General features: G+C 43.9%; 1 protein-coding gene across 1 annotated transcript; it reads left to right on the forward strand.

Annotated features, from left to right (window-relative positions):
- The first annotated feature begins 10,172 nt into the window (after positions 1-10,172).
- On the forward strand, positions 10,173-18,148 carry RBM15 (RNA binding motif protein 15). Its single transcript, XM_077905812.1, has 2 exons — positions 10,173-13,686; positions 17,780-18,148. Exons 1-2 carry the CDS (start codon positions 10,824-10,826, stop codon positions 17,824-17,826), a joined length of 2,910 nt encoding a protein of 969 aa, XP_077761938.1. The 5' UTR covers positions 10,173-10,823; the 3' UTR covers positions 17,827-18,148.
- Positions 18,149-18,457: the final 309 nt, after the last annotated feature.

Raw genomic sequence — 18,457 nt, forward strand, 5'->3', positions numbered from 1 at the left:
CCAGGGGCTTTCCCTTGAGTAGAAACATTGCCCAGAGTATGTCCTAGAGGACCCTGGTTTACATTCTGTGGTCAAATTAAATTGAGGGCTTCTTGACTGCAGGACTTGCCAGAGTCTCTCTATTATTATTATTTTTTTAAGATTTTATTTATTCATTTGACAGAGTACCAGAGAGAGCACAAGTGAGGAGAACAGCAGAGGGAGCCAGAGAAGTAAGTAGGCTCCCTCTTGAGTTCCCTATGCCTGGCTGGATCCCAAGACCCTGGGATCATGACCTGAAATGAATGCACACACTTAAGACTGAGCCACCCAGGCGCCCCTGCCAAAGTCTTTTATTTTTTTTAAATTTATTATTATTATTTTTTTAATGATAGTCACACACACACACACAGAGAGAGAGAGAGGAAGAGACATAGGCTGAGGGAGAAGCAGGCTCCATGCACCGGGAGCCCAACGTGGGATTCAATCCCGGGTCTCCAGGATCACGCCCTGGGCCAAAGGCAGGCGCTAAACCGCTGCACCACCCAGGGATCCCCCCAAAGTCTTTTATATGCAAAGATACACAGGGTAGGGATAGAGGCTTGGAGAATACTGTATACAGTGTTTACTAAATGCATTTCACTTTTTTTCCTTAGGGCTGTTTTATGGGATATTGGCCAAAACTTCCACAGATTATGTTCATTCATTCACTCAACCAAAAACTGTGTGTGTGTGTGTGCGCGCGCGCACCAGTTATGTGCCTAGTGCTGTGCTGAGAACTAGACATAAAATGGTAAGTAACCACACAGGCCTGTCCTTATGAAGACTTGGGGGGGGAGACAGACATGAATCAAAGGCACTAAATTGCAAATGAAATAATCACAACAGATGTAAAATTTTAACTGTGACACGTGCAATGAAGGCGATGCACATCACGTGGCCAGATTGGGAGAGGAAACTGAAGGGAGCCTGAAAGAAAAAGCTGGGTTTCTTCCTTTACTTCTTTCCCTGCTTCTATTCTTGCTAGAATCTGCACCCCTACCTTACACATGCCTTAATCAATGTCCTCCTTGTAAAGGTCAAAGAGTTAATGAGGTCTTTGGAGATTTTTAGCAGAATAGATAGCATCTAAGGAGTGACCAGGTGAAATCTTCATGAACGTTCTCCAAGTCCACTGACTCCAAACACCTTGATGCTAAGACCCCTGGTTCCAAGGCATAAGTGACTAACGGATGACACCTGAGCACTCATTCTTATATGATCAGTTCCTGGATGCCTGAGAGAGACATACACCAGATCACTGTCTTCCATAAAAACTCCAGATCCACAAGCAAAGACAAGACTCCTGCTCTTTTTCCTTTCAGAGTCTCCTGGACACAGTCTTCAATCAACTCCCCTACCTCCTCTCATCTGTTTGATTTCCATCCAGCACGAAGCCAAGGACCCTCTTGGTCTTCAGACCCATCCTGCCTGCATCAAAATGAGGGCCTAGAAAACAGAACTTCAGTTTAGTCAGGGAAGGTTTCCCTGAGGAGATGATCTGGAACTGGTACCTGAAGTATGAGTAGGAGTTCACATAGTATGAGAATGGAGAGAACACAAGTCCTAGAATGGTGAGCATTCATTAAGTGTGTAGGACAGAAAGGCAGCCAGTAGGGGATGAGTCTAAAAGGCAGTCTTCCAGGCCATGTTAAGAATTTTTTTTTTTTAATCTGAGGAGCAATGGAAGCCATCATATTTGTGTTTTAGAAATGTTATTCAAGCTCCTGAGTGGAGAACTGATTGGCACGGGGGCCAGAGTGGATCTAGGTGGACGGTTTAGAAGGCTACTGAACTGGTTCCAGATGATGGTGGTGGAAGAGATGCTAAAAAGAATTCATTCTCTCAGGTCTGGATCAAGTCCCCCTTCTACAAAGCAGCTGAACCCACAGAGCTGTGAACTACACTTTAAAGCACCATTCTTAAAGCCAGCAGATTATAACATAGTTACCATATATTTTCCCATTACAGTACTGACCAAAGGAATGGTCTATATCACTTGTAACAAAAGTTTACCCATCCAAAAAAAAAAAAAGTTTTACCCATCAAAGTACTTTATCTGTTCAAAACAAAGGAGGGGAAAATGGGTATCAGTTAGGCAACCAGGAGTGTTACCTATAATATGTAAGCAGGACTTCAGATCAAATGCTTTTCACAGTCTGGGAAAACCACAAACTCTTCCAGTGTATACATATTATCGTTCTTAACCATTTAAAATATATATTGGGCCTCTAAAATTCAGTTTCCTTACCTGAGAAAGGATTATAAATCTACCTGCTTTCTAGGGCTAATGAGAGGGAGGTTTTAACAGTACCTGATTATGTCGTATTCACTCAATAAAGGCTGGCTATTATTTTTATTATCGATTTGTGAGTGGGTTATGTAATAGGACTTATTTGTTTGGATTTCTTTTTTTTTTTTAAACAATGCTTTTTTTAAAAATTTTTTTATTTATTTATGATAGTCACACAGAGAGAGAGAGAGAGAGAGAGAGAGAGAGAGGCAAAGACATAGGCAGAGGGAGAAGCAGGCTCCATGCACCAGGAGCCTGACGTGGGATTCGATCCCGGGTCTCCAGGATCGTGCCCTGGGCCAAAGGCAGGCACCAAACCGCTGCGCCACCCAGGGATCCCCTTGTTTGGATTTCTACTTTTGGGAAGGAGAGGCACCTGCTGGAGGTCCATGTCATTTCCATCAACCTAGTTCCTATGGGATACAGTAGAAAGCGCCCCACAGTGGCCATCAGGGGACCTGCTTCTGTCTGACAAATCTGCAGATTTGTCAGACTATGGAGAACGTCACAGAACAAAGAACTGCAGGACTTTCTGGGAGGTAGAATCTGTCTAGAGGAGCTACAACTCCGGAACAGTGCCACTGCTCCCTTTGCTTTGATTCTACTGACTGCTTTAAAACAAATCAAACAAAAACTACCACCAGCAGCAACAACTATAATTAGCTTGAGTCTTAGTTTCCTAATCTGCAATTACAATCATATTTGTCCTAACTCATATGATTACTATGAAGATCAAATTGGATAATGCAAGTGAAATCATGAAAGAACATATTTTAATTGAATCCTACTAAGCACCACAAGCTTTGCATGCATGTCATGTAATTCACTCACAAGGTGGTAATAGAAGAGACTGCTGGTTGACCCCAATGCCTACTCTCCCCCTTTTCCTTAGAAATAAGAGCCCTGATTTGTAGCCTGGCTAAACTAGAGAATACACTTCCCAGCCTTCCTTGCTGCCAAGCGTGGCCATATGTCTATGTTCTGGCCAATGAGAGAGAAGTGGAATTTTCATGAGTTATTTCCGTGTAGTGTCTTACAAAGAGGACATGCTGTTGTTCCTCCCTCCTTCCCTGCTGGTTGACTGGAACGTTTATTTGATGGCTGGAACTTGAAAAACCAGATCAGATCATGAGGCAATATAAGGGCAATAAAACAGAAGGAAATGATCCATTTCTTAAAAGTTTTCTTAAGCATTTAGAATGACCTGGAGTTATTATCATGTCCCTTTACAACTTTCTCAGCATGTACTTCTGAGCTCAAAGTCATTATCTTGATAACCACAGTATAATGATCAAACTGGGGAAATTAACATCAATACATTACTATTAGCTAATTCACACTACATATTCAGATTTTACTACCTGTCATAGTATTCTCCATTATGGCTTCTGCTCTATCTAGAATATAATGTGGCATCATACATGGTCACATTTTTGAACTTGCTTTAATTTGGAAGAAAGTCAACATCTATTCATGATTAAAAACTTTTAGCAAACTAGGATAACAAAAGCAAACAGATAAAATATGCAATAAACATCATCCTAAATGGAGAAATATTAGAAGCATTCCCTTTAACATCAGGAATAACATAGAAGTGCCTACTATCATTCTATTTAACACTGTGTCAAAGATTCTAGTTAGCACAGTAAGACCAGAAAAACTTAAAATTATGAGGATTAGAAAGGAGGAGCACCTGGGTGGCTCAGTCAGTTGCCTTTGGCTCAGGTCATGATCCCAGTGTCTGGGACTAAGCCTTGCATACCCGCATAGGGCTCCCTGCTCACTGGGGAGCCTGCTTCTGCTTCTGCCTCTCCCTCTGCCCCTCCCCCTACTTATGCTCCCCTTGTCTCTTTCTCTCCAGTGAATAAATGAAATCTTAAAAAAAAAAAAAAAAAGCATTAGAAAGGAAGAAATACTCTTATTATCTGCAGACAATATGATTGTCTACATAGAAAGCTTAAAGTGATCTATACCCAAAATTAGTATAAATAGGACAGCTTAGCAAGTGACTACATTTCCAGTCATGGACGACAAACAGAAAGTGTAACTTTAAAAAAAGACAGGCCTGGGCAGCTCCGGTGGCCCAGCGGTTTAGCGCCACCTTCAGCCCAGGGCCTGATCCTGGAGACCCGGGACTGAGTCCCACGTAGGGCTCCTGGCATGGAGCCTGCGTCTCCCTCTGCCTGTATCTCTGCCTCTCTCTCTGTCTCTCATGAATAAATAAATAAAATCTTTTAAAATTTTTTAAAAAAATAATAAAAAAATAAAAAGACAATCTTAACAATAGCAACCATAATAAAAAACATGTAAGAGTACTTATAAAACTACAAAAATTTTGCTGATGGAAATAAAATAAATCTAATTAAATGAAAAAATATCCCTGTTTACTGAAAGGAAGACTTAATTTCATAACAATGTTACCTTTTCCTAACTTAATCCTAGACTTAATAAAACCCAATCATGGACAGATGTTCATGATCTTGATGAATTGACTCTAAAATGTGTAAGACAGAAAAAATAAAAAAATAAAAAATAAAATGTGTAAGACAGAACAAAATTTTAATATAGGTGAAAACACTGGCAGCAGGGTTGGAGGAAGTAAAGAGGATTTCTTAGGCAAGTTACAAAAAGTACTAACAAATTAAGGAAAAGCTGCAAACTAGAAAAAGATGTTTGCCATATATCTATTAGAACCAAGAATATATGAAAAACTCCTACACATATAAGAAAGATCGAACTCAGTAAATGAGCAAAAAGATATGAACAGATATTTCATAAATGAAGAAACTTATGGCCAGGAAACTTAAAATGGTATACACAAACTGACTAGTACCTGGAGAAATAAAACATCAAAACCACAGAGAGATACTATTTGACAGTCATTTGCTTGGAAAAAAAGTTATAAAATGCCAATGACATGGATTAATAAGACCTCTTATAAGTTGCTGCCAAATCTATAAATTGATTTAAAAAAAAAAAAAACACTTTAGGAAACAATCTGGCATCCTCTTGTAAAACTAACCTTAAATATCCCCCTTTAACCTGTTAGTTCTCTTCCTAGATATTCCCTACCCATCACCTCCCAATCCTATCCCAGAGAAATTTTTGCACTGTGTGCCTCAGGACAACATGAATAGGAACCTTCATAGCAGCACTGTTCATAATAGCATAGAAACAGAAAATGGACCATATGCCCATCAGAGGAAGAATGGATATATATGTGGTGGTATATTCAATACAACAGAGTATTTTACAGTAATGGAAATATACTACAGCTATATGTGATAACATGAAAGAATCCTAGTAACATTAGGAATGAAAAAATGCAAGTCTCAGAAGATTACAAATATTGTATTATTCAATTATTATTATTCAAATATGTATACAGTTAAAACACAAAGAAAAATAAAATACTCTTAAGGTGCATGAACATGCACACCCATGTATGCCAGCATATACACATACACACATTTTTAAAAATTCCTTTAAAAAATTCTTTAAAGTTCTTGGGGCACCTGGGTGGCAGTCAGCTGAGTGTCTGACCCTTGGTTTTGGCTAAGATCCTGATCTCAGGGCCATGAGATTGAGCTCCATGTCAGGCTCTGTACTTGGCAGGGAATCTGCTTGAGATTCTCTCTCCCCCTGCCCCTCCTGCTTGTGGGCGCTCTCTCTCTCTCATAAATCTTTAAAAATATAAAAATAAAAAATTCTTTAAAGTTCTTAAAACCAACGAAAACAATTTAAGATTTTATTTATTCATTAGAGACACACAGAAAGAAGCAGAGACATAGGCAGAGGGAGAAGCAAGCTCTCTGTGAGGAGCCCAATTCGGGACTCGGTCCCAGGACCCCAAGATCACACCCTGAGCCAAAAGGCAGATGAGCAACTGCTGAGCAACCCAGGTGCCCCAAAACAATAAATTATTAAACACCAGATTCAGGGGATCCCTGGGTGGTGCAGCGGTTTAGCGCCTGCCTTTGGCCCAGGGCGTGATCCTGGAGACCCGGGATTGAATCCTACATCGGGCTCCCGGTGCATGGAGCCTGCTTCTCCCTCAGCCTATGTCTCTGCCTCTCTCTCTCTCTCTGACTATCATAAATAAAATAAAAAAAAAAAATTAAAAAAAAAAACACACCAGATTCAGGATAGTAGTTATCTGTGAGTGGGCAGTGGATAAGGAATAAGGATAAGGTATTTAGCTAGATGTAAATTATCGGTTACATTCTATTTCTTGGATCAAGTGGTAGTTTCATGGGTATTACTATATTGTTGATAAGGAAATGAAAACTTTAATGGCCCATGGCTGGGCCATTGATGATTATGTGCCATGAACTAAAGATTATATGATTAATCCAATTCTATGTACCCAAGTTCAAAGAGAAAACATATTCGTAATAGCAAACATGTATATAGTACTTACCATGTACCTGGCACTATTCTAAGATCTTCATATGTTTTAACAAATTTAGTCTTCCCAGTGAAGAAATTCTACAATTATTCCCATTTTATCGATGAGAAAATTGAGGCCCAGAGAGATTAATAGTAATTCTTCTGCCCACAGCACAGCTGGGATTTAATCCACACTGGCTGGTTCCAGCAACCATGCTCTTAGTCAATGCCCTATAAGATATCTAAATAAATGAAAGAGATAATTATATTAGGGCTTAGTCAAGCAGAAGTTATAGCAGAGTGCTTTCTGTAGCAATGTTAAAAGAATGAACCACACATAGAGCTCTGTAAATATACTGAAAACCACTGACTTCCACACTTTGGGTGAAATTTATGGTATGTAAATATTTTAATAAAGCTGTTAAAAATAAAGGCCACAAACCACAAATAACTAAGTGACTTTAATAATGCAAACTGGGTCCTAAATGACTGTTTGCTATTTTAGGATTGAACATATGCCTATAGGTAAAATACATGCTTTTTCTGCAGACCAACAAAATAAACCTATCAGGAGACCATTCACTTTTATGAAGGAAGATGAAATCGAAAATTTTAATCCACTATTGTGGGTAGGAAAATAATTTCAATTCCCAGCTTCAGGCCTTTTTCCATCTGCCAGGAAATCAAACAGCTCTCAGCTCCCAAGATAAATTTCATATTGCAATCATAATTGTCTGTGTACTGAGGGTACACAGACAATAAAACCTATTAAGAGGGTGGGGAAAGAAGACATTTGATTGAAAACATACTGATACTGTTTTATTGTGCAGTTTTCTTCCATATGCATAACTTTTATTTTGCTGTTTCTTTTTAAATCTAAAACTGGTTTTAAAGGATATGGAAAAGGCACTTCATCATATAGGAAGCTAGTTGTGGCAGCTCTCCTGCTGGGCTGTGTGCCTGAGAGCATTCCAAGCACAGCTTCAAGGGACCAATGTTGATGCCAAAATGGGCTATGGTGGCTTTTCTTCAGCTCTATGTCTTGGTTTTTGACAAGGTACTCACAAGGAGGCCAGATGGAAGCTTGAATCCGACCTTAACAACTCTATCACTAACGCCAGAAAAAGGGTTTAAGGTCCTGGCCCTCTAAACATGGGTCACTTTTAACCTCTTTCAGCTCTAAAGCACAAGTACAAACATAGGCTGATAGGACCTCACTAATCACCTTCATACTTTAAAGAACATAAAGGAAATGAAAACACTTATTTTGACTACAGCATGGCCATATTACGTCTAATTATCTAATTCTGTTGTGGACATATACACATATATACACACAGCAAAGTTATATTTTGGTTCCAGAATCCAGGCCTTTTCGTCTACCAATTCAACTTACCAGTCCTTTGGACAGCAGACAGGCCAGCAGTCCCCCTTAGGCAAGCTTTCTGGAGGCTGCCAACTGCAGTAGCTTCCATCCAGCTCCCTGGTATTGCAAACGCCAGGCCACTAAGCCTAGCAGAGCCTCGGGCACTGCCACACATACTGGTACCAACTCCTTGAGTTCTCTCCCTCAACTCGTATGCTCCTTCAATCCCTGTTATGTTGGACAAACTATACTGATTTGGGCATCTTTGATCATTCAGTCACCTATGCAGGTCAATTTAAGGCAAAAATAGTCACTCTGGAGCCTGGTTTATTTGGATTGGCTATTATATTAAATAATCAGATAAGAACTTAACTTCAATTTTGTGTTGTATTTAATATAACCTTGAAAGAGATTAAAATCCCCTAACCATGTAAAGCTTTTTGTCTTGTGCTTTTACAAATAATATGTTGGCTGTTGTTGTCTTTACTCCCTAACATATAAATTTTTATCTTTAAATATCATTTCTCCCTAAAAGGAATCAGATCTCCTTGGAGAAATGGCTAATTTCATGTCTGGGGCAGGAAATGTACCAGATAAGCCTGGAACAAAATAACGAGGGGGAAGAGTGGGAAGAGAATGTATGCTAAACAAGATTGACATGGGTTGCTAATTGTTGAAATGGGGTGTTGGGTACATGGGAGACCTTTATATTCCTTTTTTTTTTTTTTAAAGATTTTTAAAAAGTTATTTATTCATGAGAGACACAGAGAGGGAGGCAGAGACCCAGGCAGAGGGAGAAGCAGGCTCCACGCCGGAAGCCCCACGCGGGACTCGATCCCGGGCCCCGGGGTCACGCCCTGGGCCGAAGGGTAGTTAGTTGCTCAACCACTGAGCCCCCCAGGCGGCCCAGTATTCTATTTTTTTTAATTTTTATTTATTTATGATAGTCACAGAGAGAGAGAGAGAGAGAGAGAGAGAGGCAGAGACACAGGCAGAGGGAGAAGCAGGCTCCATGCACCGGGAGCCCGACGTGGGATTCGATCCCGGGTCTCCAGGATCGCGCCCTGGGCCAAAGGCAGGCGCTAAACCGCTGCGCCACCCAGGGATCCCCCAGTATTCTACTTTTGTATTTTTTTCTATAAAAGTAGTTTAAAGGAATCTAAAAATAATTGCTATTTTAAGAAAACGAGATGGTAATAACATACACGTGGTAAAACAAGTTTCCTTTTAATAGAAGAAATGCTAGAATGACATGCAATGACAAGCTGAGTCTCCCGCCAGACCGTCCAGCCCCGTCTCAGGGCGATCTTAGTGGCCACTCCCTAAGTACCGCCGTGAAGTTTCTATGGAAAAATCAACAAAAACACAGGCAGCGCCGCCGCCATGTCCCGTGGAGAACCCCCCGCGGCAGTACATCCCACACCCTGGCCCACTCGCGGGCTTTGGCAGCTGGTCCTGGCACGCGGGGGAGCGTGCGCCCGCTGCCGCGACGTCCTCACACCAGGCTTCCTCCATCCGAGCAAGAAGCGAAATCCCTATCGCTTCCCTCGACGTCATGCGGGGAAGGGGGGCGAAGGCAGAGCCGGACTCTGCAGCCCCGGCCCTGACGCGGCTCCCAAGCTCGGGTTCGGGCAACAGCCGTGTCCCCCGAGAAGGGCCTCGGGGTAGGCGGGTAGGCGGCGGGGAGGGCCGGCCCGGGCTTCCTGGCCCCCCCTCCCCCCCTCCCCCGACGCCCGAGCACCTGCTCCGGCTGCCGGACTCACCTCACGACGGGCGGGCCCCGGGGGGTCGGCGAGGCGGCGCGAGGAGCCGCGGGGCGCACGCCCACGGCTGCACGCGGAGGTCGGCCCTCGCCCGGTGACGGGGCGCGACGTAGGAAGAGCGAACCGACCGACGTCGCCGGGCGGCGGGGAGCGCCCAGGAGGCCGGCCCGGGCGAGCCCCACGGCCTGCGGCGCTCTCCGGCTGCCGCGGCCGGCCTCCTGGGGACCGCGCCCCGAGGGCTCGGGCCCCGCACAGGCCCCGAGCGGGCGGCCCAGGCACACCCACGGACGCCGCGGGACCCCATAAGTGCCCCGTAAATGCCGGTGGACGGAACGCCGCGAGCGGCCGGGGGCGGAGCCAGCGCCGTGTCAGCCTCTCGCGACGTCCCGGTGACGCCGCACGGCGAGCGCGCGGTCCGCTCTTTCACCTTCAGTCAGCCTCCTCCGTGTACGGCCTGCCCCTTTAAGCGGATGACGGACAGCTATTTCAGCCTATCAACTCCCTCGTCAGCATCCAATCAGATTTAAACTTCTTACAGCCGCCCGAGGAGTTGGAAGAAGAGGTCGAGAAAGGGAGCGCTTTCTGTCTCTCGCGAGAATGTTGTAAGCGGGCCTCTCAGGAAAAGCGCCAGAACAGATGGCCCGACTTCCCAAATAGTGAGTTAAAGGACGGGGTCGGAAACCAATGAAAGGAATGAGGAGGTGGGATCACCGCTTTTACCGCGCTAGAAGTACCGTTACAGGGCAGACTTTTCGCCCAATCAGCGCCTCCCGAGTTTGGGTCAGGTGACCCTACAGTGCGAGGGGCGGAGCTGCGGCCTGGCGCGAGGAGCCGTTAAGATGGACGACAAATACGACCAATGAGGTACTCGGACCCGGGCGTTGGGAGCCCAATAACAGCGGGCGGGCGGGCGCCTTTCCGGAGCGCGGGGAGATGTGAAGACGGACGGGACGTTTTCCCAATGAGCCTGTAGCAGAGAGGAGCCAGCTGACCAATGAGGGCCGCGGGGCGGGAGCCTCTGCCGCGGCGGAGTCCAAGATGGCGGCGTGCGGTTCCGCTGTGTGAAACGAGCGCGGGGCGGCGGGCTCAGCATCTCCGCGGAGACGACCTCCGGCGACCCGCAACAATGAAGGGGAAGGAGCGCTCTCCGGTCAAGCCCAAACGCTCCCGCGGTGGTGAGGACTCGACTTCCCGCGGGGAGCGGAGCAAGAAGTTAGGGGGCTCTGGTGGCAGCAATGGGAGTAGCAGCGGAAAGACCGACAGCGGCGGCGGGTCGCGGCGCAGCCTCCACCTGGACAAGTCCAGCAGCCGAGGCGGCAGCCGCGAGTATGACACCGGCGGGGGCAGCTCCAGTGGCCGCCTGCACAGTTACAGCTCCCCGAGCACCAAAAATTCCTCGGGCGGGGGCGAGTCGCGCAGCAGCTCCCGGGGTGGAGGCGGGGAGTCACGTTCCTCCGGGGCCGCCTCCTCAGCTCCCGGCGTTGGGGACGGCGCGGAGTACAAGACGCTGAAGATCAGCGAGTTGGGGTCCCAGCTGAGTGACGAGGCGGTGGAGGACGGACTGTTTCACGAGTTCAAGCGCTTCGGTGATGTAAGTGTCAAAATCAGTCATCTCTCGGGCTCTGGCAGCGGGGATGAGCGAGTAGCCTTTGTGAACTTCCGGCGGCCAGAGGACGCGCGGGCGGCCAAGCATGCCAGAGGCCGCCTGGTGCTCTATGACCGGCCGCTGAAGATCGAGGCGGTGTACGTGAGCCGCCGCCGCAGCCGCTCCCCCTTAGACAAGGATCCCTACCCGCCGTCCGCTGGCGTGGTGGGCGCCTCCGTGGGCGGACACCGGCACCCCCCTGGAGGCGGCGGCCAGAGATCGCTTTCCCCTGGTGGCGCGGCCCTGGGGTACCGAGACTACCGGTTGCAGCAGCTGGCTCTTGGCCGCCTGCCCCCCCCGCCTCCGCCACCGTTGCCCCGTGAGCTGGAGAGAGAGCGAGACTATCCGTTCTATGAGAGAGTGCGCCCGGCGTACAGCCTGGAGCCCAGGGTGGGAGCTGGAGCAGGTGCTGCTCCTTTCCGAGAAGTGGATGAGATCTCACCCGAGGACGATCAGCGAGCTAACCGGACGCTTTTCTTGGGCAACCTAGACATCACTGTGACAGAGAGTGACCTAAGAAGGGCTTTTGACCGCTTTGGAGTCATCACAGAGGTAGATATCAAGAGGCCCTCTCGGGGCCAGACCAGTACCTATGGCTTCCTTAAATTTGAGAACCTAGACATGTCTCACCGGGCCAAACTAGCAATGTCTGGCAAGATCATTATTCGGAATCCTATCAAAATTGGTTATGGTAAAGCTACACCCACCACTCGCCTCTGGGTAGGTGGTCTGGGACCTTGGGTGCCTCTTGCTGCCCTGGCACGAGAGTTTGACCGATTTGGCACCATCCGCACTATAGACTACCGCAAAGGTGATAGTTGGGCATATATCCAGTATGAAAGCCTGGATGCAGCTCATGCTGCCTGGACCCATATGCGTGGCTTCCCACTTGGTGGCCCAGATCGTCGCCTTAGAGTAGACTTTGCAGATACAGAACATCGTTACCAGCAGCAGTATCTGCAGCCTTTGCCCTTAACTCATTACGAGTTGGTGACAGATGCTTTTGGACATCGGGCACCTGACCCTTTGAGGGGTGCTCGGGATAGGACACCACCCTTACTCTACAGAGATCGTGACAGAGACCTTTATCCTGACTCTGACTGGGTGCCACCCCCGCCCCCAGTTCGTGAACGCAGCACTAGGACTGCAGCTGCTGCTGTGCCTGCTTACGAGCCCCTGGATAGCCTGGATCGCAGGCGAGATGGCTGGTCCTTGGACCGGGACAGAGGTGAGCGAGATCTGCCCAGCAGCAGAGACCAGCCTAGGAAGCGAAGGCCGCCCGAGGAGAGTGGGGGCCGGCACCTGGATAGGTCCCCTGAGAGTGACCGTCCCCGAAAACGTCACTGTGCTCCTTCTCCCGACCGCAGCCCGGAATTGAGCAGTAGCCGGGATCGCTACAACAGTGACAATGATCGATCTTCTCGTCTTCTTATCTTGGAAAGGCCCTCTCCAGTCAGAGACAGGCGAGGAAGTTTGGAGAAGAGCCAGGGTGACAAGCGAGACCGTAAAAACTCTGCATCAGCTGAACGGGATAGAAAGCACCGGACAACTGCTCCCACTGAGGGAAAAAGCCCTCTGAAAAAAGAAGACCGGTCTGATGGGAGTGCGCCTAGCACCAGCACTGCTTCCTCAAAGCTGAAGTCCCCTTCCCAGAAACAGGATGGTGGGACAGCCCCCACCACTGCAGCCTCTCCCAAGCTCTGTTTGGCCTGGCAGGGCATGCTTCTATTGAAGAACAGCAACTTTCCTTCCAACATGCATCTGTTGCAGGGTGACCTCCAAGTGGCTAGTAGTCTTCTTGTGGAGGGCTCAACTGGAGGCAAAGTAGCCCAGCTCAAGATCACTCAGCGTCTTCGTTTGGACCAGCCCAAGTTGGATGAAGTAACTCGACGCATCAAAGTGGCAGGTCCCAATGGTTATGCCATTCTCCTGGCTGTGCCTGGAAGTTCTGACAGCAGGTCCTCCTCTTCCTCAGCCACATCAGACACTGCCACCTCTACTCAGAGGCCACTTAGGAACCTTGTGTCCTATTTAAAGCAAAAGCAGGCCGCTGGGGTGATAAGCCTTCCCGTGGGGGGCAACAAAGACAAGGAAAACACCGGGGTCCTACATGCTTTCCCACCCTGTGAGTTCTCCCAGCAGTTCCTGGATTCCCCTGCCAAGGCACTGGCCAAATCTGAAGAAGATTACCTGGTCATGATCATTGTCCGTGGTGCGTCCTAAAGTCCATGTATAACTTGTATTTACTACTTTGACATGGTTCCTGTTTTGTGATGTGTAATGGGATACAGCATCAGATGAAATTTTCTTTTGAGTTAGTTTGTTTAGTTGTAGCTTTTTTTCTTTTTTTTATATTTTTATAAACCTTTGAAATAGAAGACAGGACAGCTTAGCTATTAAGTGAAAGGGATGCCCTGAAGGTAGCAGGCAGATGGATTTATTTTAATTAGGAGTTCCTACTCTTAGTAACTTCTTTTCCCCTTCTTTTTCTTGTTGTGTTTTTTTCCCCCCCTTAACCTTGAGCTTAAAAAAAATCCTCAGAGTTACAAACCCAAAATTTTGAAAAGTCAGGATTCGGAGAAAAGCCCACTGACTATATAAAGAAGATAATATACATCTAAAAAGGGCTTGATTGGTATGTAGGTAAATAATTCTTGTACCAGAAATATCATTTGTGTGGCTGAAATTTGATCAGGAATCTTAAAAGTACAAGCTGGTAAATTGTATAGCAATATTAATTATTTTAATCAGGTATTTGAGTATTTCTCTTGATATACATGGTTTATTCCCGGAGAGTTTGCTTTAACATAAACCTTTTTATCATTAGTTCTTAAGTTCTGTATCCCGTATATGCACTTTTGGTTTGTAGCTGTAACTGTTCAGTAAAAATCGAGGAGTAGGTTACAAACCATATATGTCTTATGCTAGTATGCAAGAAGTGAGTAGGTGTTTTTAAAATCAGAATTCTTTGGTTATTGGTGTGTGGTGGTGTTTTTACTGACTTTCAGAGAGGTATAGCAGGTACAGTTCTAATTTGTGCATATTTCAAAACTTTAGTGTTTTTCATCAAAGATGAATTTTTTTTGTATCCATGCAAATTTCTGATTTCAATAATAGAAAGAAGAGTTGTCTGCAGGCTCATAAGTCAGCTTTTTGTTTTAGTGGGCATTAATCAGCCATATCTGGATTGCAGAAATTTTTAAAGTCATCGTGAAATGCCTTTGACATGCTTCTTAAATTTTGCCTGTATTTTTATTTTCATTTTTAAACAGCGGTGACATTACATTATTGAAAATGTTGAGTATCTCTCAAGTTCTGTGTTTAATATTTTCACTGATGTCCAAACTGAAATGTCAGTATAGGAAAACCCCCTTTTATTGTTTTATTTCCCAGACAACTGAAATTAATACAAAATAATTTAACCCACCCTCACAATTTTTTTCAAAGCTAAAGGTTAAATCGATTTCTGGTTCTTAACAAGGGTTTTTGCTGCAGAACAGTAATGGATGATTTTTTTTTTAATTTTTTTTTAAATTTTATTATTATTATTATTATTATTATTTTTTTTGGTCTTATTTTTTTGATCTGTCCCTCTGTCCTCACCCCTAGTTTCTCAGGTCATTAGTAAGTATAGTTCCCCCTTTGATTTAAATGCTGAGGACTTTAAGGCCCTTGATATTTAATTATGATTAGAAACTCTAGGACCTTTTGGATCATGGTCATGTTTCTATTCTGTGAAAGTGACTTATAGAAAGCCTGGCAGAACTCAACTGTTTTCTTTCTGTTATCAAAGCTGGTAGTTTTGAAATAGCACCAATAATAACCCAGGGAAGTGTCATGTAATTTTTTTATTTTCCATTATGACAGGTGTCTAATGCATGTCAGCATGAAATCTTCATCACTGCTGTATCATCCTTTTTGGTTTTCACTATGCATTTATAAATTTTAAGTTGGGAGGTTTTTGTGGGGGTTTCGTTTTGTTTTGTTTTTAAACTGGAAAAACTAGCTATTTTGACAAAAGGAAGGTACTAGGCTATGAGCACAAAAGTCCGTCTGCCTGTAGGGAAAATATCTGAAATCCTACAAGTAGGACTTGGTGCTTTTTGCTTTTAAAAAGCTGTGCTTGGCACGCTAATATGGAGGAGACTGTTCAGAAACTAATGTGAGTTTGCAGTCTGTGCATACGTGGGGTCAAAGTACAGTTTGGCTAGATACATTTTTCCAGTTTAAATAATCTCACTAACCATTAACTTTTGAATATCTTTTGATAAGAAGGCTGGACAAATGATTTTGCTCTTCTAGAGAGTGAAGTCCACAACATTTAATTTTGCTCTAATCCAAAGTGTGGTGTTTCCCTTTTTCTTCTTTTCTTTTCTTTTCTTTTCTTTTCTTTTCTTTTCTTTTCTTTTCTTTTCTTTTCTTTTCTTTTCTTTTCTTTTCTTTTCTGTTGATGTGATAACTTACCGAAGAGTACTGTGGTTTTTGCTCCATGTTTGTTTATTTGAATCTATCTGACATGGCGGATTTTGTTAGATCTGGGCAATTTGTGCTTCTGTGTTTTTGAAACAATGGCTTGATACCATTTTTAAATGTATGTATTAGAAATAACTAATTATGTTGAGTTTGGTGCTTACCTACAGAGTGCCATCATTCAGATGAATCTCTCATTTGTGTTGCCCATTCTGTTGTGCAGGTTCATAATACTGTTTATCTTTTTAAGCCTTCAGGACGGAATGAAAGTAAGAGTCTAAAGCTCTCTGGTTCTAATTCTCATTAGCCAGAATTTCATAATCTCAATATTGGATGTTCTTTGTAACAACCACTTGTTTCTTTTACTTAAAAGCTCGTTTAGTTGATTTTTCTGGAACTCAGTTCAAATGAATGCAAAGAAAATTTCTTCAAGTATATCATTTAATGACCTATTAAGTATTACTGGTGAAAAACATCAAGCTTTTAGATCACAACTTCAAAGTTTATGGAAAACTAAGCAATCATTCAGCTCCTAGCCAATTTTTTAATACTATTTTGTTGGTTGTAACTGGGATTCCTATGAAGGGTTTCCCACACAGAAATTTAAATTCCTGGTTTAACGTGTATACTTGGACTCTGTAGATAGAGTTTTCTCTTTAAGGATTACATCTTAAAATGTCCATCCTTTGGCTGATATAAGCTTTTTGTCACATTTTGAAAGTAACATACTCTGGCCCTATCATTTGAGATACAGTAGGAAAAGTAAGGGCTGTGTGTGTTGCTTTCAGAGTCAAACACTGTTTAGGTTTATTTAAAAGTTTTATGAGCCCGTTTTCACTGACAATATTTGTTTTGTTTTGTTTTGTTTTTCTTTAAATTTGAAATCCACTTTCTTTAGACCATGAAATTGCTCATTATGCAGGTACAGCTTGAACTGCAGTTTTGGGTCCATATAGGAACCAATCACCAAAAACTGTGGTAACAGAATTCGGAAATCCTCTTGAGAAGAGGGCCTTAATGACCTTTGTATGTGAAAAGTTTTGGAGAGAATTTTGGGACTTTTTTTTTCTGTTTCTGCCACAGTGTGTGGTTTTGAGATGGCAGTTAGGTGTGAGAACAAGAAGAGAAGTGGAGCTGACCTTGTTAACATTCTGGTTATAATGATATCCCTAAAGGGAGAAAATGATTTCAGGTAACCACAGTGAACTGTCTAGCTAAATAAAAAGGTTTCTATGTTTGATTTAAACAGTTAAAAAGTCCTAACGTGTTCTTGGCTGTTTAGCAATTGTTCGTATGAGTTTTCTTAGAAGAACAGCTGCTGTCTTTGGTAACACAGATGAAGGTGGATTTTTAAATGGCTTTGTATCTTGACCCCTTTCCGCAACTGAGTAGTTCTGGATTGTTCCATATAAATTACGGAATGAAAATGGGAAGAGGGGGGTAAAAGTTTGACTAAACTCCAACTTTCTTAGTTTCATTTTAAGTTATTTTTAGAATATATTGATTGTAAATTGATTATAAACTTCCTTTTTTTCTGAATTTTTTGACATGTTTTACTCAGTTACATGAGTATAAAGGGTATTTTCAGTCCTATAATCTTTGCTTAATTGCAGTCCTTAAAAAAATCCACCCTGTTGTTTTACTTGTTGTCTGTTCATACAGTAAATTCATTCAAGGTATGTGCCAGTGGGTATTATTGGTGCTTTTTGAAGTCAAGCTGGACTATCCAGGAAGGTCTTGTTAACCTGTTCATCTATAATGGCATAGGGGAAATATATATATTTTTAATATTGTAAACATTTGTACTGAATAACCTTTTTTTCCCCCCCCGCAAGCAAAACTGGTGAACTGCGGATTGAAGATATGGAATTCAAAGCTCTAATGGACCTTTTTGAAGAGAAGTTGTGGCTTATGTGGAGTTTACATGGGCCTCTTGATGGAAGAAAGCTAATCTGTTTAGTATTTGTGCATTTTACTAAAATGGCAGCTTAAAGTTGTGTATCTGCTATTGTGATGCCAATGCCGGTGTTTTAAGTGGAAAAAAATGACCTCTTGCTTTGTGCTGTGTACACAAGATTTCTGGAAAAGTAAAGAAAAACCCTTTTTATGGCTCACACAGCTTAAAAGTAGCTGTCACTCAAACGTGCGCTCACAGTTGAGCTGCTTTTGTTTTATTCTAAATAAATTGTTTCTTTTGAGGAAAATGTTTTTCTGCCTGGAAGTGAATTGACGGCAAACCTTTGACCCCTTTGTTTGCAGCCGAGGGGGTACTTGCTGCTGCTCAGATCTCGTATGTCTTGAGCAAGAAGCAGGGAGACCATCATTTTGACTATCACGGTGTGTCAATTCTGAAGGATCACTAGTGTTACTGTGACCCCCTTTGTTTGCAGTGAAGGGGATCATTTGCTTCTCAGTCCTCAACTTGATGAGGAAATGGTGCTGTTTGCGGGCACGCAAGAAGCCGGGGCGAGCACCCTAAGCCTCACCACAGTGCACGAGTCGGGGGCTTTGCT

Source organism: Canis aureus, chromosome 8, assembly GCF_053574225.1.
Source record: "Canis aureus isolate CA01 chromosome 8, VMU_Caureus_v.1.0, whole genome shotgun sequence".
NCBI classification, from domain to species: Eukaryota; Metazoa; Chordata; class Mammalia; order Carnivora; family Canidae; genus Canis; species Canis aureus.